Source organism: Podarcis melisellensis, assembly GCF_964234715.1.
Source record: "Podarcis melisellensis genome assembly, chromosome: 6".
NCBI classification, from domain to species: Eukaryota; Metazoa; Chordata; class Lepidosauria; order Squamata; family Lacertidae; genus Podarcis; species Podarcis melisellensis.
The window spans coordinates 37924986-37947717 of record NC_138538.1 but is presented as its reverse complement, the minus strand read 5'-3'; the positions used below and the strand labels follow the sequence as shown (position 1 = coordinate 37947717).

General features: G+C 42.1%; 1 protein-coding gene across 2 annotated transcripts in view; it reads right to left on the bottom strand.

Moving 5' to 3' along the window:
• The window catches only part of PLXNA2 (plexin A2), a 392250-nt gene that overhangs the window by 331021 nt on the left and 38497 nt on the right, over window positions 1-22732 (bottom strand). For both annotated transcript variants that reach the window (XM_081916268.1, XM_081916269.1), the window contains exons 2-3: window positions 16594-17870; window positions 13503-13685 (exon numbers count right to left, since the gene is read on the bottom strand). In XM_081916268.1, the coding sequence (XP_081772394.1) occupies window positions 13503-13685; window positions 16594-17781 (1371 nt within the window). In that variant the 5' untranslated portion in view covers window positions 17782-17870. The remainder of the gene's footprint in view (window positions 1-13502; window positions 13686-16593; window positions 17871-22732) is intronic.

Sequence of the window (22732 nt, the reverse complement as noted above, 5' to 3'; positions counted from 1 at the left end):
AGTACTCCATATTTCTTGCCTATTTCTCTCAGGTCCTGCTGCATTATTGAGGAATGCAGCTTTCTAAAGGGAAAGTCCTCCTGTTTGAAGCCTAGCACTCTGTCAGCTCTCTGTTATGTCTCACAGGGCATTTTGCTTGTGACAGAGCATGTGATCAGTGGGGACAAGGATGCTGGCCTGTCACAGTTCACCCCCACCTCGTTGCTGAACCTGAAGATTACTGTGGGAAGTAGAACCCTCTAGCAGATTTCTATATTCCAGTGGCCATGAAACCTTTGATCTGGACATCCCTGCTCTAGGACTGGAGGTCTCCCACAGCAGCTGCCTGGGTTCCTGACCAGCATCCAGACTTTCTCATCTCCCCTCAGGCCAATAGAATCATCAACAACAGAATAAATCACACCCAGGTAAGCTGCATAAAAAATCAACACATTCAAGTGAAAGTCATGACATTTGAAGCTAGCCAGTCAGGAGAGCCAGGCAAATGTGATCCCTCACTACTATTATTTAACTGTGTGGAGTATAAAGCCATTGTCCATTGCCTGCTTGGCTTATGAATATAGATAGCATTATGCACAGTGCATTGAAATATTCAATAGGTACATAAAGCTAACTGCACAGAATCTTGGAGTTGTAATAATACAAATGTCTCAACAGAATCACATTTTAAAGGCTGGACGTATGGAAGAATTACCTCAAGCAAACAACAAGGAAAGGTAATCAAAAACAAGAGCTTAAAAAGCTTCCCTATCCAGTGAGGAACAGAGTCTCTCTTTCTTAGCAATGACTCACACACCTAATCCCTTTTGTTCAACTCCCCATTGTCTTAAACTTGCAATCCTAACACCACTTATCTGGGACTAAGCCTCATTGAATTCCTTAGTCTGGGTAGTTATGGTTAGGATTGCACTCTTAGCATTATTTCCTCCATTTCCAGAGTTGCAGCACAACTTTGTTCAGCCACTTAGTGTTGCAAAGAAGGTGGAGAAAGAGAATTCATGGGTTCCTCATAGCAATCCTATCTGATCAAATCTGTCCAGTACTAATCTGTGGCTAGTAGAGGAAAACAATCAACCTGGGACATGGGGAGAACAAAGTTTGCCTTCTTCCCCTCAAGGAGGGTGTTCCAGGTACTACCTGCTGGGACACATGCTGGTGAGGAGCTAGAATGGAGCGACCAGTAGCACTTGAAACAGGTGAGGATTTTAAACTGTCATGATTTTGCAGGAGTGATTCAAGTGCATAGTGGAATATAAGGTTTGTGCAATGAAAGTACTGTAGATTAAAGTGCAAAATCTTCCTAGAACAACAAATCCACTTTCAAAAAGAAGAATTTCTGTGGTTTGGAAAATGATAGGAAAATGCAGTGAGATGTGTGGGATGGATGGATGACTACCAGTAAGATGTATAAGTGTCCAACAAGCAAATGAGCATAAAGTCGGGATGAATGCTCACTGCTGTTTAAGAGAATGAACATATAATACATGCCCAATAAAGCCTGGAAACACTCTAACTCTGTATTAGTAAATCAGGATGAATGCTCAAAAAGCAGGTCATTTGGAGAGGTCCTGAATTTGTTTGGTCTTTCTCACTCTCCAGATATTTGTTTGAGAACTGCTGAGCCAGGGCTTCATGAGTCTTTGGCTTGAGCCCCTTGTGGTTGAAATATTCCAAGACTCCAAATAATATGTGAATTTACAGAGAAACGGGAAAACCTCTATCCATAGCCCATTATATAAGAGAGGGCACTAGTGTGGTACAGTGGTAACAGAGTGTCAGAGTATGAACAGATTTAAATTTGCCACTAAGCCAGGAAACTCCATGGAGAAACGGAAATAAAAATGAAATAAAAAATAAATCACGTGCAGGACTTGCTAGGATTATTATCACAAATGGGTGAAAGGACAACAACTATGCAACATAAAGCAAAATAAAAGGGGAGGAGAAAGAAAACAAAGATTTACAATAGGAAATAAACAATACTGTGGCTGACCAAATTGCTAGTTTCTCACAGGAGAAATACACGATTTTACCAACACACAAAAAAACCATAGTTCTGCTAATTCTCTTGGCAAACTGGCCATATTTCATACAACATATAATTGATTATTTCACTGCCCACAATGCATATTTCATGGGACAATGTCCAAGAATGAGGTAACTTCTCAGTTAAACAAAATATTTACTAGTGTCTGGAAAAGAGCCTGACTGAATCGATTTTAGTGAACTATGGCTGTCTAGGATTTCACTGGATTCTAAATACTGTGAATGAAAAATAAATCCAGATTTGTTTTGTTTTTGTTTTTTTTAAAAAAGAAGCATGCAAATTAGTCAGCTTTGCATGATTTAGCATTTGCAACGTATTGGTTATAGCAAAATTATGTTGTTCTGTCTGTGACTAGGGAAGAACTAGGGTTGGCATGCAAGATTTGCGATGTGCAATTTGAAGGACTGTGAAAAGTGGCAATATACTGTTGAAATGATCATTGATATAATCAGCATCAAATGCTGTGAACAGTTAAATGTCTTAAGTATAATAATAACTATAACTATTATTTATACAATCATCAGTGTGCATGCACATAATTATTTGTTTCATTATTCATTTTAATTCTACCTTTCTTCCAAGAAGCTCAAGGTGGCAAAACATTTTATTTTCACAATGTTGAGAGGTAGGTTAGGCAGATAGGCAGTGATTGACCCAAGATCACCCAATGAACTTCATGACTCCAGCTGGGATAAAAGCTCACAGCTCTTTAAAAAGATCCAGTGGCACCTGGTCTGTCTTTGAGCAGAATGCAAAGTTCTGGTTCTTACCCGTAAAGAATACAGTTTTACTGTGTTGTAGATGCAAGGTAAATGAAACAACATTAGTTCACCTACCACCTCTAAAATGGACAACTGCTTTCATGGACTTGCATCTGATGGACTGTAGTCCACAAAAGCTTACATCTTAATAAATTTGTTCATATCTGACCTGTTATTTTTTAATCAAAGGATTTGAAAATCTGAAAGCTTAAGACCTTTTGAATCAAGAGGACAAGACTGTTCATATGGAATAACTGACAGAACATTTAGACTTATCTAATACACAATACCTGTCCATTCCTACTGATACAAAAACAACTAGAATTGTGCCATGGTATGAATTATTTGCTAACAAGAAGGGGGGGGGACCCATTGGCAAAGCTAAGTCTTCGGTTTGTTTTTTCTTTCTAGGTTGTTTCTGTGGCCCCTGACCACATGCTATTGCAGTGTGTGGCTCTAAGTTATCCTAGCAAACTCATTTTTCTTATAGTAGCAGGTATAAACGGCATGATGGCAAAATTATACACACACTTCTCCATGCCTGACAGCACTCTGGCCTTCATTTATTCTCAATCACACAAACACTGTCCTCCACTGACAAGCTGGATGAAGGGCACTTCACTGATTTATTAGCTATAATATGACACACCACTTCTTGGCATGAAAGACAAGATTGATTTTTCACCCATGAACCAGGCAATCTACCCTAGTCATTCCATCTGCCCTGCTGTGACACGACAGGGGACACGACCCCAATGTCAGGAATGCAAAACATGTGTGGATCGGTGTGGTGGTGGTTCAGGCTGGGATGGATGTAAAAACTACGTCTTAATGGAAGGTTAACTGAAACATAATCTGCAAAGCTGAAACGAGCATTAGTTCACCTACCACCTGTAAACCGGTAATACGCTTTTCATTCAATAAATTCTTTCTAACAGGTTGGGATGGAAGGAAAAGACCTAGTAACCCAGATGCATTTGCTGCTAGTCTCAGATGAGCACCAAGGAGCGCATCAGTTTAAGTACAGGTTTCCCTTCATTACCTTCAGCTGCAGCCAGAAGAAAGCATTTCCCAGAAGAATATCTACATGCTATACTACTCCAACAATAGGATTCTTTATTCTAATGAAGGCCATCACATTGCACTTTAGGCAAGGATATATCAAACAAGAGGATATGGTTAGAAAGCATTAGAGCTAACTAAATGTCATTTGAAACCCAGATACAGCAGGATTAAATTAGTTAGGCTCAGATTGTGCCCAGTCCCTTAAATATTTGTTCCCATGACTCATGCTAGCAAAAGTGCAACTTTTAAAGCTGACCTTTACTGATGGGATAGAATCAACTCAGGCATTCGGTGCTTTTAGTAAAGCAAAGCATTATTCTCCAGACAGAGGGACATTATACCTCTAAATGCATAAGCAGCAACACATTTTCTTATTTTTAAAAGAATATATCTTGGCATCATGCCATTAAAGCAACCAGCACATTGGAATTCAGATTTTGGCATCAAATATTTTCTCCTTCACAAAACTTCATCAGATGGCAGCTGTGCAGCTATAAGACTGTTTGTAAGATCACTACAGACTGTTCACATGGAATTAATAGGAACCATGCAAGATCTCCACAGTGGCTTGTTACATGTCTAACAACAGGACAATAACTTGTCCCTTTATTTCCCCAAAGCTCCCCCCCCCCAACACACTGTTCCATCCAAGATTCATCCAATATCTATGGAAAATCTCTGCAGGCTGTCTCTGTTATCCATGGAATACCTTCTGTAAATTTGTGCATATAATTCCCCCCACCTACCCCCCCAAGCTGTTTCCCCGCACTTCTCTGCTTCCTTTGTGCATCCAGCTACTGCTCTTGGAAAAACCAGCACTAAATGTGCATTATCAATCTAGACTCCCTGCAAAAGCTGCAAAAAGCGGTGGTTAAACGGACAGCTTTTATTTTCTGCTACAATGAGAAGTGCCTTCAATGTATTATTATTATTATTATTGTTATTATTATTATTAAAAATTGTGTACTACCCTTCATCTGAAAATCACAGGGCATTTCACAACATAAAAATACAAAATGATAACACAAGATACATAATAAAAACTAAAACTAAACTAAACTAAACCTAACCAAACCAAACCAATAACACCTCCCCCTCCACAAACACCTTTAAAAGGACATAGAATGTTTCTGAATTGATCCTGGAATGTCCCACTTTTCCTTAGGCTGTCCCTATTTTCTTTGGAGAAATGTTGGAGGATATGGTAAGGTGTCCCTATTTGCATTGGATAGATTTTGCAGCGTAAGAAGTTATCTGACCCCTGAGCTGTCTGAAGGCTATCTGAAGGCAATTACTGTGTTTTTATATATGTTGGAAGCTGCTCAGAGTAGCTGGGGCAACCCAGTAAGATGTGCGGGTTATAAATAGTAAAATTATCGTTATGGAATGGGATGTCCCTATTTTCATCAGAGAAATGTTGGACTTGCAGGGTGGAAACCAAGAGGAAATAGCTTAGTACAGAGTTGAAAGAAGTAAAAAGAGAGGAAAGCTTCGAGCTGGCTGGTACACAAACAGATTTTTTTTTTTAAGAGATAAAATGTCCCGTGTGTTTCTTTCTTTCTTTCTTTCTTTTAAATCAACATCACAAAAATTTCTGCTGGAGCCTAATTTATTTTGCCCTTATCTACTGAAACAACTTTCTCACGATTTTTTTCTCCTCTAGAGAGTAATCTCAGATTTTGAATCACTGAGCAAAAAACTCCAAGCCTTCTTTGACTTGTCCAAAATTGCCAAAGTTTTCTAGTGGCAGAATTTTCTCAGAAGTCCATTATTGTTTCACCTGCTTAGAAACTAATGCAAATCTATCAGGCTGCAAAGGATTTGTTTTGTTTTAAATTCACCATGGGTACCATTTTCTAGAGTGCATAAGTGGTTTAAGGGTTCTAAATCTTAGTAAAAAGCCCCTGGGACTTAAATAAGTGCTTCCCATCACTTTTGAACCTAAGAGTTGGCCACTTTTGCATTTATGCCATGTGTAAAATTCAGCTGAAACTGTCTTATTTAAGTGTGCATGTGGAGACATGCCAGAGAACTACTACAGCCCATAGTACAGATCCTGAAAAAGTAATACACCAATAGTGTCATATTGTCCTGTTCCAAACATCACAACAAAACCTCTATCCCCTTGCCAGATACTTAGCTTTTGTCCACCTCATTCCTTGCTTCAGGATAGCCAAATATCCTCCTGGCATTTGACATGGATAAAATTTGGCCTGGTCCCTGGAGGGTCCAGCATTCTCTAGACTTGTCACAAAAATAAAGCTCCCCCATAGGCTGGTTGTAAACTGTAAATAAACTGCCGACACTGGCCTTGCCCAGCTTCCAAAAGCCCAGCTCGCCGGGCCCTCTGGGGCTCATAAAACAACAAAACAAACAGCAAGCTCACTAGCAGGAGTCTGGGAAGCGAGCCAATCTCATTATAGGGGAAGCAGCATTAAGCTCTCGCTCTTTTAAAGCAGACAAACCCCCCTCCTTTCCAAAAGTCAGTTATAGCTGTGACTGGCTGGAATAAAGTAGTGTGGGGAATGGGGGGGCAGGGAGAGGGGGCTTTGTAGACAAAGAGGGGACAGCACCCAATGGCAGGTCTCTAAGTGTATGTGTACAGAGATTTGCAATTTGCAGCAGAAATGAAGTATTTCCAAGTGTCCAGAACGGTCAGGCTTGAATCACCATGACAGAATTTCAATTTGCAAAAGGAGTCTGGGTTGACCATAACCCACTGCTAGCTTTTCAATCTTAAACAGAGCTCTCCTTAGCTTTATGGAAAAGCAAGAGGTGCTCCAATGCCAGGAAGTTAATAAATATGTTCAGTTTGATTTTACACAGCAAAGTAGCTGCTGGAAATAAAGGTTTGCAACCACACAGAATGATTCACAGAGGGAAAATGAGCAAAGAATTTCTGTGCCTTTTTTTTTTTTTTGGCTACCATAAGATGCCTTCCAGAAAATGGTCCATTGCACTCATCAAGGCTTTACAAATTTTGGTTGGCTTTGTCGCAGAGCCCAGATGTGTGATTTGTCATCAATCCTGCCTCTTCTTCTTGAATGAAGGGCCAGCATCCTGTCTGTGATGGCACACTGAGTTTGGGAAATGCTCCAGGTGCTGCGAAAGCCCAGCATGACTGCAGGGGCAAGGCCCTGCACTTCTCTGTACGCCAAGCTGATGTGTAAGGGAACGAGGGCTCATCCGTATCATGATCACCTTGGGCAGTTGCTCTGAGCTGAGGCAAGGGGGTTATGTTACCCATGCTCAGCGTAAGGATTCCCCATAGTGATAACAGCAAATGAATTTATTTGTGGAGTCTTGGCATGGATGCAGCACTCCTCTCCAGTCCCCAACCTTAAGCATAGCTGGGGAGCTAGAGACTATATCGATTATAGGCTATGTAACAGTATTATCTGCTCCTGGGACATTCTAAGATTGCCATAACCAGCACATTTATGGATTACACTCAAATGCATACAGTATTTGGTTACAATATGCACAGCCTGTGCTGTTGTCAATCTCTCTCTCTCTCTCTCTCTCTCTCTCTCTCTCTCTCTCTGTATACACACACACACACACACACAATTTCGCACCTTAGGTCCCACCTTTACCTAAATGAAGTATGCATGGCTCTTCCCACTCCTTATTTTATTCTCACAACAACCCTTTGAGGTAGGTTAGCTGAAAGACAGTGATTGGCTCAATATTACCCAGTGAGCTTCTTGGGTGAGTGAGGATTTGAACCCTGGTCTCCCGGTCTAACAGTCTAATCATATATTCCTGACTGTTAAGCTGTAATATGTTGTACTTGAGGTTAAGAGTATTCACTCAGTATTTGCAAAAGCAATATAGAGACCCAGCATGTTTGTGATATAGCCAGAAATAAGGAATCTCTCCAGCTCCTCTGCAGTACTGGGGTCCTTGCAACACTGAAATCCTCAGAGAAAAAAGAGACAGACTAGTCCAAAGAGTTTCACAGGAATGGGCTAATTAGCTAATAGGAAATAGCACACCAGCAAAGGAATGCAATGTTTCCAATAATGAATCCTCAGAGGACATGCAGATAAATTTAGAAAAATGATACATTCAGCATCCTGACTTTTTTTTAGCAGGGAAATCCCCACAGGGCAAAAAGAAAGGGAGGGGAAATCATTCATCTGGAGACTTCGAGTAATAGCTATGAGGTGGCTTGCTATACAATCAGGATTCCTGGCTTTTCACCCCCATTGGCTCAGACTGGTAATCAAAGTGGTGACCCTGTAAATTGTGTTTAGATTTTACAATGCACTTCTCCTCCACAATGCTTTAAGGCAGGCAGACAATTGTGTTACTGGCAGGAAACTGAGGTAGGGAGCATTCCATCCCCTGAATGCTATGGCAAAGTGTTATTGCTTTCAATAGCAGGTTAGTGTCCCATCCATTGTTAACAGCCTGTCTTTTCCCCCCTGTGTAAACACAATTTCCTGAAAGCCTTCTAGAGTTTCCAAAATTGCTGCTAGCAACCCTGGAGGAAATGCCCCTCCCCCCTGCCCGCAGAGTAGCCAATGTCTTATGAAGGGCAATGAATAAAGCGGTCACAACCCTAAGATCAGAGACACATGAAGGTCATTAATATCAACAAAACACAAAGTTGTAATAAGATATGCTCAACCAAAACAAACTTTACCAACACTATCTGATTTTTCTAGGATGCCCTTTGCAATTCTTCCCAACTAGCTCCCTCTTCATCTGATTAATTATTTAATTTATTACATTTATCTCCTTCCTTTCCTCCAAGGAGCTCAAGGTGGTCTTCATGGTTCTTCTTATAACAACCTGGTAAGGTAGGCTGGTTGACTAGTCCTAGTCCAAGATGATAACCTTTCCAGTTTTTCTATAACAAAGATAAAATCAACTAGCACAATAGCCCTGAGATCTAGTTTTCTAACTTACCTGGGGCACCTCCCTCTGCCCACAGTTTTCAGACGGATTACCCACAACAGAGTATGTGATTTCATTTAGAAAGGTGATAAGAGATGCCTCTCCCCCCCCCCTTTCAACTTTTTTTTTTACATGATTGTCAACTGCCCTGTAAAATCAGATTGATATACAGAGAGTGTCCCCCCCTCCCAATGAACAAAGTAATAATCCAAAGTAGAAACATTACAGGCTGGTAATTCACCTTTTTTTAAGCTCCTATCATGGTGACTGATATATTAAATTTGAAATTCTCCCTTGCATAAAGAGAGAGGAAGGAAATACCTAAAACCTAAATCATGGGTAGGCAAACTAAGGCCCAGGGGCTGGATCTGGCCCAATTGCCTTTTCAATCCGGCCCGCGGATGGTCTGGGAATCAGCATGTTTTTATACGAGTGGAATGAATTCATTCTTCTTCTTTTTTCAAAATATAGTCCGGTTCCCCACAAGGTCTGAAGGACGGTGAACCGTCCCCCTGATGAAAAGGTTTGCTGACCCCTGACCTAAATGGTAGTTGTATCTGGTGTTCTGGAGTGGAGATTAGCCACCACTAAGCAGCAACCAAGGTGACCAGGGCCCACTTCACAGAATAGAGGAATCTTGTCCTTTACAAGGTCAGAGTGTTTGCCTGGCTCGCCCAGTACTGCCCACTCTGGCCGGCAACAGTTCTCCAAGGTGTCAGGCAGAAAGGTCTTTCTACCTGATCACTTAAAGAACAACACATACCATGCTCCTGAACTATGAATCCTCCCCCTTGGTGGTATTTACTGGCTTTGTTGTCTTACTACCCTTGCCTCACCAGCTGCCATTACTAAAAGCACACAGACTTTCAGCCCAACAACGGAGCTGCTGCTGTCCCACTTAACACTCGGATGTTCAATTCGCTTCCATGTGATGGATTGGTTGGAGAATCCATGTGATGGATTGGTTGGAGAAAAGAGTAAGGCAGGTCTATCTGTAAGTGTACCAGCAAGGCTGGCAAGTTTGCAATGAACCAATGCAGCTGACCCAACTTCTCTGAGGTGAGTCCACTCACTCTGGGATAGATTGCCCACTATGTATGAATGTGACTAAGGATGCCCTTAGTGCACCACTTCCCACCCTACAGAATGTTGAAAGTTCTGCTGTCTTATCTACTGCACAGTATCAAAAACTGGAAGGTATGTAAAGCACGATGCACCAGTAAAGCTAAAACCATTACGGAGTAAGAATATCCAGGTTCTAGGACGCATTAACTAATCCTCTGTGATGACTCTTTGTCAACCCAATCCCTCTTGTTGGATGGCTGGCAATTTTAGTGGAATAGTAAAACGAAGCAACTTCAGATCAGGCACGCCTGATGGAGACTTCTGTTACATAATAATAGTATTAAACAGCACTACAAATAATATCATCTTTTAAACGCCATGAAGGATTAGTTTCAGTATATGTTTGGGATAAATTAACCAGAGATTTAATCTAAATTCCCAGCAAATGTTTGCAGACCTCTGGAACACAGGAGGCATAAACACAAAAACCCATTCCCTCTCTTTTTTCTACTCTCTGACTGCAGTAAAGCCAAACACCATATATAGATCTACTCTGCATCAGAATCGTAGATGTTTAAAAGGCCTCCACTACATAAATGCCATCGGGGATTAAACCAACCCGGAAAGAGCATTCCTTTAGTAATCCTACATAATTAATGGGACACAATTCTACTTGGTATATTAAACAGCTAACATGCAAGCACAAGCTGCTTGCTTTAAGTGCCTTTAAAGCTAGGCCTTCCCCAGCCACTAATGCAGTACAACACACTCACCACCCACTGTCTACTCATCTAGGGTATCTTTGCAATATGTTATCCTGGAATGCGGGGTTCAAAGCTACAGATGAATGGGGGGGGGGTCGTTTATATAGTGGGTTAGGCCAATAGCTCACAGAGTACAATGCTGCTAGTAGTCTATTGGAGTCTGTTCTAAGTGCAGTACTGGAAGCAAAGGAAGCAATTATAGAGTGATAAACCATTTCCTGCCCTGGATTTCAAGCAGCTAGGTACTACACATGAATACTGAGAAGTGTCTTCAACGAGGCTTATTCACAGATAAATGTGCATAGGATTGCGGCCTAATTAACACTTACTTATGAGTAAACATGAATACATAATTAAATGGGAACAAGACCCATTGATCATGGTAGAATTTACTCCTTATTTATTAATTAATATATTTTTATCTTGCCTTTCCTCCAAGTTGCTCAAGGTGGTGCAAATGGTTCTTCTATCCCAGTTTTATCCTCTCAATAAACAATCCTATGAAGTAAGTTAGGCTGAGAAATGGTGACCAGCCCAAGGTTATCCAGTGGCCTCCCAGGTTCGGAGTAAACGTGCATGGGATTGCCCTGCCCTGAATGGCCAGTTTATCATTTTATCATTTGTCAGTATGAGATTGCTCCCATGTACCACTTGTCTGGCATGCTTTGTTAAATTCCACCCTTGGATGAGAACCTAGGTGACCACAGTTCAAATGCCCATCCAGCCATAAAGCCATGCTGGGTGAGCTTGAAGCAGTGGCCATACCTCAGCCTAACCTACTGGTTGCTGTGAGAATAAAATGGGGAAGGGAGAGAATCATGCGTGCCACCCTGAGCTCTTCGGCAGAATGGTGGGCTATTTTGTTCATATAATATAATAAAAATGTTGCCCCACTGATATATTGTACTATGTTGCATTTTTATGCACAGGTACCAGGCTGCTTTCTGTCCATTCAAAATGAAAACTGGTACCTGCCCAGGACAGGTCAAAATCACCAGCTTTGTTATCATTCAATGGAAAGGAATGGATCAATGTATTTGGAGACTGCTGACACTAATTTAGCAATGAGCTTTGACATGGATATATGGAATGGAAAGTCCAACTTAATCACTGACTCCTAAGTTCCACAAAACAAGGCTTTTCTTTAAGGGCAAAAGGAATTTGGAATATTTCTTTGCCTCAGGCAAGTAGCCTTTCCTCTGTGATGCAAACAGGAAGGAATGTTATCTAATGAAGTCAATCTATCACACAAAGGTCAGTAAGAAGGGTGGAAGGTGAGAGGCAAGACTACATTCAGAAAAGCAAAGCTTACCTCAGGCTATGGGCTGCTCAAGAGGCTACCACTGCCAGTTAACCCACTCCCTTCTCACCAGAGAGAAGAGATATTGTCCAGTCCAAGCAGGACTTTTACTAGCAAACAGTAGGAGTGCTATCAAGAGTGCCTGCTCACCAGGCTTTGGTAAACATACAGATAGTATTCCAAAAGAGATTAAAGATCAGTTCTCAGTGAAAATCTGTGGCCATGAATAAATGCATGAACCTCAAATACAGTGCAACACATTAATTCTTGGTAGTGGCATAACTGTGAAACTACCCAAGTGTGATTTTAATATTGAATACCTTAAAACACCAGGTGTTTTGCACACTGTGCCAAATTCTTTCAGACTTAAAAGCCAGCTAACTGATGTCAATGCACAGGTTTGCACTATTTCCCTCCTCCATTTACTACTGGAGCTTCCTACTGTAGCAAATATCCCCCTTTTCTTCCAGGACATCCAACCACACTCATTGAGGAAGTCAGCCAGCCAGCCACACTGCACAGCCCACCTTAGTATTATACAATTCCTTCCACTGCTGTCTGAAGCACCACACATGCTTAGGCTATGGGAGATGAGAAGCATGACACTGTGTTCCTGACAACTTCTGAAGGTAGAACCAGCTTGATAGGACATGACACTTATCAGTGCTGTGATGGGTCAATAAGCACTCTTCAATGAATACAGTCAGCAAGGAGACAACTAGAGAAGGTACAGGGAGGAGGAGCTGCCACAATGAACTGAGCAAACATGACACATGAATCCTGTCCCACTAAGATCTTTGATCACAATAACCTTCAGGGTGACTTGAGAAGAACAGAATCCAATCCCACGAACATTTATATTCCAGAAGTCTATGTTGACAGTGAGAAAAAAGCCAGCAAGAGAACGTAAATGATGGGCACCATCTACTACTGTTAAAATCCATGTTCACTGCTCTGCCCTACCATCACTAAACAGACACTCTGGATGCCCTTTCACTCGCTCTAACTGAAGACAGTTTTGGACAGTTTCTTGCTTCCTAAGTAAAGAATCACATTTCTATGTGAAAGAACACATTTCTTCAAGAAACAAGTGCAAAAAATTTGGGATGCCTTGCATATTGTCTAAGGCAATCCTTATGAACTGAACATCTAAACATCCAGATGTGCCTCTTACAGCTACATGGAACTGTGGGAGAAAGTGGTTATTAAGCAGACCATGCAGTCTCAGGTATATTGAATTGCATCCCCTCCCTTCCCAGGCGAATGATAAAATCTACTTTTTTCCCTTTGTAAAGCAACGAGAACCCCACAAGTATCTGTGCATGTGTGAGAGTCTTTACATTTCTAGTGGCTTTTGTATCTCTGTAGTGCTTTTAATGGCTGGGCTTTGACTTTAGAGCATAACTGACAGCAAATACAAATTACACTTACCTGTCTGATGGTTTCAAGTGTACCCTTTTTATTTTCAAATTACATTTATACTTATCAGTAAACTGGCCGCTACAACTATTGGAAGCCAGCTATACTCTCCAGCAAAAGACAGAGAAAAGAAGAGATATGGTCTGGGCTCCCCAGAGCCAAAAGAACAAACTTACTTTCTTCAGCTTGCCACTCTTGGTGCCCACAAACACCACACTGTAGCCATTGTAGACATATGAAGTGACAGAAGTCATCCGATCGCGGCTGGATGTGTAAAGAGTCAACCCTTCTACTGGTATGGAACCTCCCAGTGGCTGGTTAATGTCCAACCCACAGAAGTTGTCATCTATTGGGACTGGCTGAAAGGGAGAAGGCATTTTGGTGAGTGTGGATGACAGGCAAGAAAGTGGAGACAAAGCAACCTTCAAAAGGCTAAGCCTCCCTAAGCAACACCTGACAACATCTAGCGTATAACAAATCTTTGTTCAGCTGGGCCCAAGGCAGCATTGCAAAATCTGAGACCAGATCCTTTTTAGATCTCTTATAAGACTTGCCCGGAAGATTCAGTTCATGGTGGCATCCTCAGAACATGTTTTACAAAACCCTTTGCAGAAGTGCACTCGTGTACATGTGCATATGCATACAACTGCATATATCATTTCCATTGGTGTCTCAATTACATTTTGCAGATTTTGGACCTAAGGAACAAAGATTCCTTATACTGAGTCAGACCATTGGCCTGTTTAGCTAAGCATTGTCTACAGTCTCTGGCATAGCTCTCCAGAATTTCAGAGAGGGAATATCCCCAGCCCTAAACCAATGCAGATGCTCTACCTCTGAGCTATAGCTTTTCCCCAAGAAAAGGATTGATCACTCACATTCCTCTGTGTTTCATAATTTCCCTACCTTCATTGAGAAGAGGAGGCCTTGCACACACCTTGAAACATCATAAGCACAGGGGTGAGAAACTGTGGTTCTCGAGATGTTGAAAGACCACAACTCCCATGTTCCCTGAACATTGGCTATGTTGACAGGAGCTGATGGGAGATATAATCCAACAACACCTGGAAGTTCCCCACAGGTTCCCCACCCTAGCTCTAAACTGACCCTCAAAGCTTTGTTGTCTTTTCACTAGCTGCTAGTGTACATAGACCTAAGCAAAATGCCATTCAAAGTCCTTAGGATGCATTGCTTCCTGAAATGCACCCCATCCTCATTCCCCTATTCCATCATCTGTTAGCATTTTTGCTTCCACAGTTCAGCAGACCCAGGAAGCCAACCAAGCAGAGAGCTAACTCCTAAGCCATTTTATCAGCCCTGAATTGAATTTAGTACCATTCTTAGTACACTGGACTTTCCTCATTCAGACACAGAGCTCTTCATTCTGCTCTTCCTCTGCAAATGACATGGCAGAGGGGTGATGGCTGAAATTGGCTATATCATTTTCCCCACTTGTCAAAAGAAAGAAAAAGATTCGGCTGTTAGTAGTATAGGATCAAAAACAGCCAGAGAAAGTACAGGTCTCTTTACTCTGAAGGGAGAAAAGAAACTGATTTTCTCTATGTGTTTGGTTCCTTCTCTCATGCAGTCATCTCCACACAATCCAGCTTTAATGACAAGAATTAACAGTTTGCTTTTAAGAGAGCTTTCCCACAAAGTACCTGGTGAACTGCAATCAGCTCCAGGAAGCCAAGCACTTTTGGGAACCCTTACATTTTTGGGATTGGGGCCAGGGCTCCCCATGCCTAAAAACCACAGAGGCACCTTTTCTTCCTCCTGCCATGGAGGGGAAGGAGAGTCGAAACAGCCTCCCACCAGTGGTGGTGCCAGGAGGAGCCACCAGTCAGTGAACAGTGCAGCTGCTGCATCTGGCTCCCTATCCAGCCAAGCAATTCCCTATCCAGGCAAGCAAGAAGCATTATGAGAATTCAAGGACACTTTCCAGCCAGGCAAAAATGCTAAAGCGGTGGTTCAAAACAGTGGTGGTGAGAGCAATGGCCTGGGGAGGGTCCTAAGGACCAGACAGAGCAGCTTGGAGGGCTGCAACTTGCCCTCCAGGTTTGAGGTTCCTCACCTCTGCAATAAATGTTAAGAGACCCCCTCTATAAAAACTTTGAGCATTTTTGAAAACGAAGATCCTGAATAACAAGTGAATGCTACATAGCATCTTCTGTCTATGATGAGTGTGACCAAACAGGGTGGCTATCCAGCTGCAGTGAAATTAAGGAACCTTATCTTTAAAATGATTTAATTACCCTGGCACAACTAGCTGCATGAATGTACACATTAAATAGAATGTCTCTTAACACCCCAGTTTCTTTTATTTGCCACAATAAGCTACAGAATAAATGGATTTTTCTCTGTCTTGGATCTTCTGCACTTATCCAAGTGGGCCAGCTACATTAATCAATATCCAAGAAGACCAAAATGTGCAACTGAAATTGGCCATTAATCTTTCAGGCTTGTTTGCATGAAACCTTCCTGCTCAGGGAGGAAGGGTACTTCTTTGCTGCACTTTCAGGTTTGGCTTCAGACCAGATTTCAAGAAGAAATGGAATCTACCAAATCAGCTGCATCTTAGTCTTGCCCTCCATTACTATAACAGAAGAACAACTCTTGGCCATAAAAGAATTTGCCTTTCCATTGTGATTAATGAATGGATTCTATTTCTCAGTTTGATACTAGTGGAGCAATGGCAGAAATAACTCGATAATACCTCTGCTTTATGCATGAATGCTGATAAATGGCAAATGTTTTTTTAAAAAGATTTTCCATAACTAGTTATCCCTCCCAATGGCCTGCTGAGGCTGATACATCATTACCGGTGTTCTTATTTTCCATACGAGTATGAGAAAACAGAACTTGCTAAGGATCGTAGAGGAAACCTATGATTTGAACCTACTTGAACCAAAATAATCATTATATATATATATTATGTTGTATTTTAATCTTGTTTTTAAGTTGTATTCATTCAACTTGTTATTATTTTTACTTGTTAGCCGCCCTGAGCCCGGCCTTGGCTGGGGTATAAAAATTTTATTATTATTATTATTATTATTATTATTATTATTATTATTATTATTATTATTATTATATTAATTAGAAGACAACAATTTTTCAAGAGATGTTCTCCAAGTTCCTATGAAGGATATCAGAAACCAGTTTTTACACCCTAGAATTTCTATTGCTACTCAATATTGCTCACTACAATATTTTCTATATCTTCTTCTGCAGGAAATCTAGGTGAAATACTGTGAACATTCTTACCGCCTTGGTACACTGAACATCTTTCCCAAGCAGCCAGTTGAGTTCCAAGTTGCCTTCCCCTTGGTAGCAAGACTGTAAGCGCTCCTTAATTTGGGCATTGATAGCACGGATGGGAAAGATGCAAAGAGCTGAGTCATCAGGGGGCTGGTGATACTGCTTTTGTCCCTTGGAGAAAATGGCAAAAAGGACATCATCCTGGGCAGTGATATTGAGGGACCTGGCCAGCACCTCCCCGGGCTTGGAAAGGTAGGCTGCCTGTAGGAGGCGATATTCCACATCACCTTTGACACAACCAAATGGCAGAGAAACATAGGAGTGGAACTTGGGGTCATCCTTGCAGAGACGCACAATTCGAGATGTGTAGAAGAGATCGCTAGCTGAGTTGATGGAGACACCCTCAGGAGTCTCTGGCTGGACAGTCAGAAAATAGACAAAGTTGCCGCTGGAAAATCCATAGATATAAAAGATGTCAAAATGTGAGACCAAGGCTAGTGTGTCTGAAGGGATTTTTATGAGTGATGAAACAAAGTCACTGTGAAGTTCATAATCCAACATAGCTGATGACTCTGGGTCACGTGGCAGCTTCCGGCTGGAGAGAGTGGGGAAGTAATCCTGCTTGCCATCTACTGCTGTACCAATGAAAAGCTTCCCATCCTCACCCTCAGAGCGAACTATAACTCCATACATAGTGCCAGTTTTGTTAACACTGGAAAGATAGTGCTCCTTCTTGTGAGATGGTTCCACCAGGATGAAGAGATCATCCAATCGCAGCAGCTTGCAGACTCCTTGGTAGAGGCTCCCACAGGCCAATAGCCTATTTTCTGTGTAATCAATTATCAGCAGCTTGTTCACATTGTTAGTCAGTGTTAAGATCTCAGTGCAGGGCTGCACTATGAGTGGTGGGTAGCAGGATTTGTTGTCCTCCTCTGGTCCTGTCTTGTGAGCAACCAAGATGGTCAAGTTTCCAGACAGCTTGTAAACCCGGTTGATGGCTCCCACATAGACTGCTCCAGTGGCCTGATGGACAGTCAGATGGTTGAAAGTCCAATCACGGTTCTCAGAGTGGAAGGTATTATAGACGGGAGTGCTAGTGGCATTCCATGAAAATAAAACCAGGCAAAGAAACACCAAGGCCACCAATGAGTCTTCGGAGTCCCATATCCGAGGCCAGATCTTTCTCTGTTCCATCCTGTGGTGGAGAGTGAGGAGGAAAGGGAGTGCGAACCTCAAAACTCCCTGTGTCTCTCTCTTGCCACAGCAGTGTTTCTCACATGATTCTACAGAAAAAAGAAAAGAAAAAAACAGAGGGGGGGAGATTAGACCTAAAATATCATGTAGAAAGAATTTAAACACTCCTCTACCCACTCACTAAAACTCCTTGAGATCAAAAGAGGACATCTCTAAACCCATGAACAGTGTTCCCATTTGGGTAAACACTGCAGGCTTTAGCACTCTGTTCCGCCTCTGTGCATTAATTGTTACGCAGTTTAACTGCTCATAATATGCTCTGAGTCATGAGTTCATTCAGCTGCAGGAGGGAATAATCAATCTCAGCCCAAAGACAAGTATTTTGCAGACAGTTCACCTACCCAGGCATCATATCTAAGAACCTTGGCTGGGAGGGGGGCTTATGACAAGGTGTTGAATTGACAGGTGAATAAGAAGGGTTTCCTCTCTGTGAAATCCATGAGGGTTACAATGTAATTAAAGAGAAAGAAATATCAGGAAAAGATGGCTTACATGTCTGCAGCACCTTCTGTTTGTTTCTACATTCCTCACATGCACAGGCATTGTGGTGCCTTAGGCTGTGTCTGCACCTTCTGTAATTGGCAAGCCCACAGAGGGCTGGCTCCATGCCTGCTTGCATAATCTGCATCAAGTGGCCTCAGCCACTCACCAATATGCAACCATGCTGGGAATTTTGACCCCTGGCTGAAGACAAAGAGTCCCAGGAGACTGAAATTCAACTTACTGCAGTGTGAGCTATCATTTATAACCTTAGTGAATGCCTGATGGTTCACTTCATAGATACCACTGGGGTCTGCTCTGAGGTGAAAAGTGATGTTCGTGGGGAATATCTGCTTTGTAAGGTACAATGTGTTGCCATGTCTCTCCTCTTGCATGGAGGGGCAGCAGGGGAAAGTGCAGACAGAGCCTTGGGCTATTAGAAAGCGATACCAGAGCATTTTCATGACTGTTCATTGTCAAGAAGTGAGGAGAGAACTGTGTTGATCAAGGAGATTGGTGCAAAATTATTTTTTGGCATGTCATTTTCTGCAGAAGAAGAAGTGCAAAGTTTGCACATCTGTTGAACATGTCTAGTTAGTAAGAGCATGGATTGAACAAGCCATGCATCTGAGCACCATATTTATTTAGATACTAGGTTCAGTTGAAGCAGTTACCTAGAAGATAACCATGTAACCTTTACTCTCCCCATGGCTACTGCTACATATTTTCTTTGGCCTTCTCCCACAAAGGCACAATCATACAGACATTATGTAATGAAGCTGCTTCTTTCAAGACGCAGCATTGGTTGACACAGCTTGGTACCATCTACTCTTCCTGGAACTAGCTTTTCAGGTTATCAGGTGGGCATCTTTCCTTGCCATCCTGTCTGGGGTCTTTCAGTTGGAGATGCTTGGAACTGAATATGGGACCTTTCACATTCCACTCCTTTCCCATAAATGGGCCATGTGGAAAGAAGCACTGAAGTTGCCTCTCAACAAAACCAAAACCTTTCCCCTCTTACCATGCTCATTCTTTTTTTGCCTCTCTCCCACTTTACTGCCCCACCTTTGCTGTGCTTAAACTGAAAGCAGTTGCAGACTGTGTCTTGTTGCTATCTGACATTCCCTGACCATCGCATTCACTCCCTAGGCCAGGTGAATTGTCCATCTAGAACAAGGATAAAGTATTTTGTCACTATGCATCACTGGGGCACCCCTTTCAGGGCTTCATTCAATTATTCCATATGATATATGCTGCATTTGTGATGTTCTATTATGTCCAATCACGTTATTGTTATTTATTGTTTGTAAGCCGCTTTGGGATTCATTTGAATGAAAAGCGGCATAGAAATATAATCAATCAAATCCAGTCCAATAGTTGAGCTGACACCACTGGTGTGTGTGTGTCTTAAGCTCCTTAATATACTCCCCTGTTCTTACTTGCTTTTTCTGTCTTTAATGCTTCAGAAACATAAGACTGAATAACACTGAACCAGGCAAGTCAGGGAGCTTAAATCAAATGTTGGGGATGAACTTCTGAGAGATACTGAAGGAGCCTCTGTAAAAAGAAAGGTTTTCCTGCCGCTAGTCAGATATGAGTGAAGTGCTTTGTTTGAAAGCTATTTGCTCCTCTTGTAAACAGGATCCTAGGGTTTCTGTCAGTGACAACCTGTGTAGCATTGAACACTGCGCTGAAGCCTTGTGGAATCTCCCAATTCTGCCACCTCCTCTCTTTTCAGCTAGCTGACACTCACCCTGACTAGGAGCAGCTCAACCCCTGCTCTTTGTTATCACAGCAGGGCAGCCTTTGATTGGTTCTGGCAGGCAGCAGCTGTACGCTCTTTTCAATACCGGCTTCTGTCCCTTTTTTGATCTGTACGCTGCCCATCAGCTGTGCATAGTACCTGTCTGAAAGAACATTCATTGCAAGGGGGTCGAGTTCAGCAGCTGCAATTCTCCTTTCCAACAAAAGCACTCAATGGACTCAGACAAGGCAAAGTGCTGTTTACACAAAGTCTGCAATTGCTGTGGCTCTCATTCAAGTAGTTTTGGACATCCACTTACCACACTGAAGCCCTTGGATTTTGGTGTACACACTGCTCAAAGCATCTATTTCAGGTAACCTAAAGGAGGAGCCATGCTATATGCTGTGATTGGAAGCATCAGTATTATGCCAGTGTTTGTGCAGCAGATATGTGATGGATGGAAGTAATACGTTCATCTTTTAACACACATATTGATGCATATTGGAAAGGGGGGCTAATCAGACTTTTGGAGCATGTGCATTTAAAGATGCATATGCACCAAGGATGTGGCACCTTTTTTTCTATTGTGGATCCACAGGGAAATTCAACCTAGGGCTGGAGATGATGTTTGGTGAGCCCTCCCTTCTCTCTTTCTTTTGGCCATCTCCTGCTCTGAATCAAGATTCTTCATTAATAGGGATGTGTTTTGGATTTGGACAAATCCCCAAAGGGTTCGTCCACACTTCTCTTTGTCCAGTGCCTAGAAAGCACGGGTCTGAGTGGTTTTCTGGTTTTCCTGCACTTTCTAGGCATGGGTCTGAATGGTTTTGCATTTGCCCTGCAGCTTTTTCCTGGAAAACATGCTCTTTACTGCTGAATTGGAACAAATGGCAATCTATGGAAAGCCAATCATCATTTGTTCCGATTCAGTGGTAAAGAGTGGGGTTTCCTGCAAGAAAGCGGCAGAGCAAATGGAAGTGTGGGTGAGCCCAAAGTAGGGGATTTTGGGGAGGACAGATTCAGCACTTGTCTGAGCTGAAGAACAATCTCTTCAAAATGCCCAAACTGAAGGGAGGAGCTTTATACTAATCTGGGGGCATTTCTCTGCAAGCTTGCCATACAAAGAAACATCAGAATAGGGAGTGTAGGAGGTCTTTTGTGACTACAGGTCTAGCTCCTAATCAGAGGGACTGATTTCATCAGAGCTGCCCAAACACAGTGCTTTGGAAGAAAAGATGTTGAAGTAATTTATTCCATTGTTCTTGTATGCTTTGTGTATTTTGTGAGCTCTGCTAGTGGCGCTTGCTTTGAAAATGCTGCCTATGCAAGTCCTTCTGCCTCTGCTGCATGCCCACACATCTACTCCCATCAAATCATTTTTAGGATGGTTTCAGCCTGGTAACAAGCTTTTTGCCAGTGTTTGCCAAGTAATGCTTAAATCCAGATGCTGCAAATCATTGGCTTGTTTGAAACAGGCTGCAGGTGGGGATACACTATGTCTGCTACCTTCATTGTAGAGCTTTCATCATATGCTGAAGATGGGCCTCTTTAACAGGGTGCCTTTGTAACTGATTTTTAAAATTATCCTTTGGGAGGGAAAGCAGGGCATAAATTTAATTAATAAATAAGTAATATCAGATTTTTATATTGTTGCAACCTGTCCCAGAAACATATGGTGATATGTGGGTAAGAAAATAATAATACGGTAGTAATACGGTAGAGCCAGTGTGGTGCAGTGGTTAAGAGCGGTAGTCTCATAATCTGGGGAACCGGGTTCGCGTCTCCGCTCCTCCACATGCAGCTGCTGGGTGACCTTGGGCCAGTCACACTTCTTTGAAATCTCTCAGCCCCACTCACCTCACAGAGTGTTTGTTGTGGGGGAGGAAGGGAAAGGAGAATGTTAGCCATTTTGAGACTCCTTAAAGGGAGTGAAAGGCGGGATATCAAATCCAAACTCTTCTAATAGTAATACACTTTTCAATCAGCAATGATGTGCCTAGATGGTTGTATGAGTTAATAGAACTAACACTGTGTGGACTGAAATAAGCAAGCCGTTTGGCAAAGGGCTGGATTAGGACCTTTAAGAGATCCTTTCTGCTGCCCACCTGCCTCTCCTTCCCTTTCAAACACAGGCAACTGTCAAGTAGAATTAGGAGTCATAAGGTTGGGATTTCCTTAGGAAATAGGAGGCTTGCCTTAGAAAAGCACTGGTTATGTGATGCAGGCTTACATCAGAGAGCCTTTTATCCACCCTTCCGGGATATGAAGTTATTACAAGCCAGCTGTCTCTGTGTGTTTTCCTTCTCTGAAATAACCACCTCCTTCCTCAAGCTACACCATGAGGATGAAAAAAGAGAGAGACAAAATGCTTTATGCTTCATAATCCCCTTTTCACCTAAGAACTCCCTACTTACCTGAAACACTGGAATACAGCTACACAATGCTATTTACAGGATGATTTCTGCTAAGTGAGAACCAGAACTTCTTTTAACTTAATCCTGTGAAAACGCTTTAACCAAACTGCTCCAAAAAGCTTGTTATCCAAGTGCCAGTTCCAATACAATCTGAGGGCTCCTTTTTTAATGGGATAAAGTAAGTTCTGGCTACACTGAATTGCATGGACAGAGAGCATAAGAAATGAGAAGCTTTTGTTCTATAATTATTGGC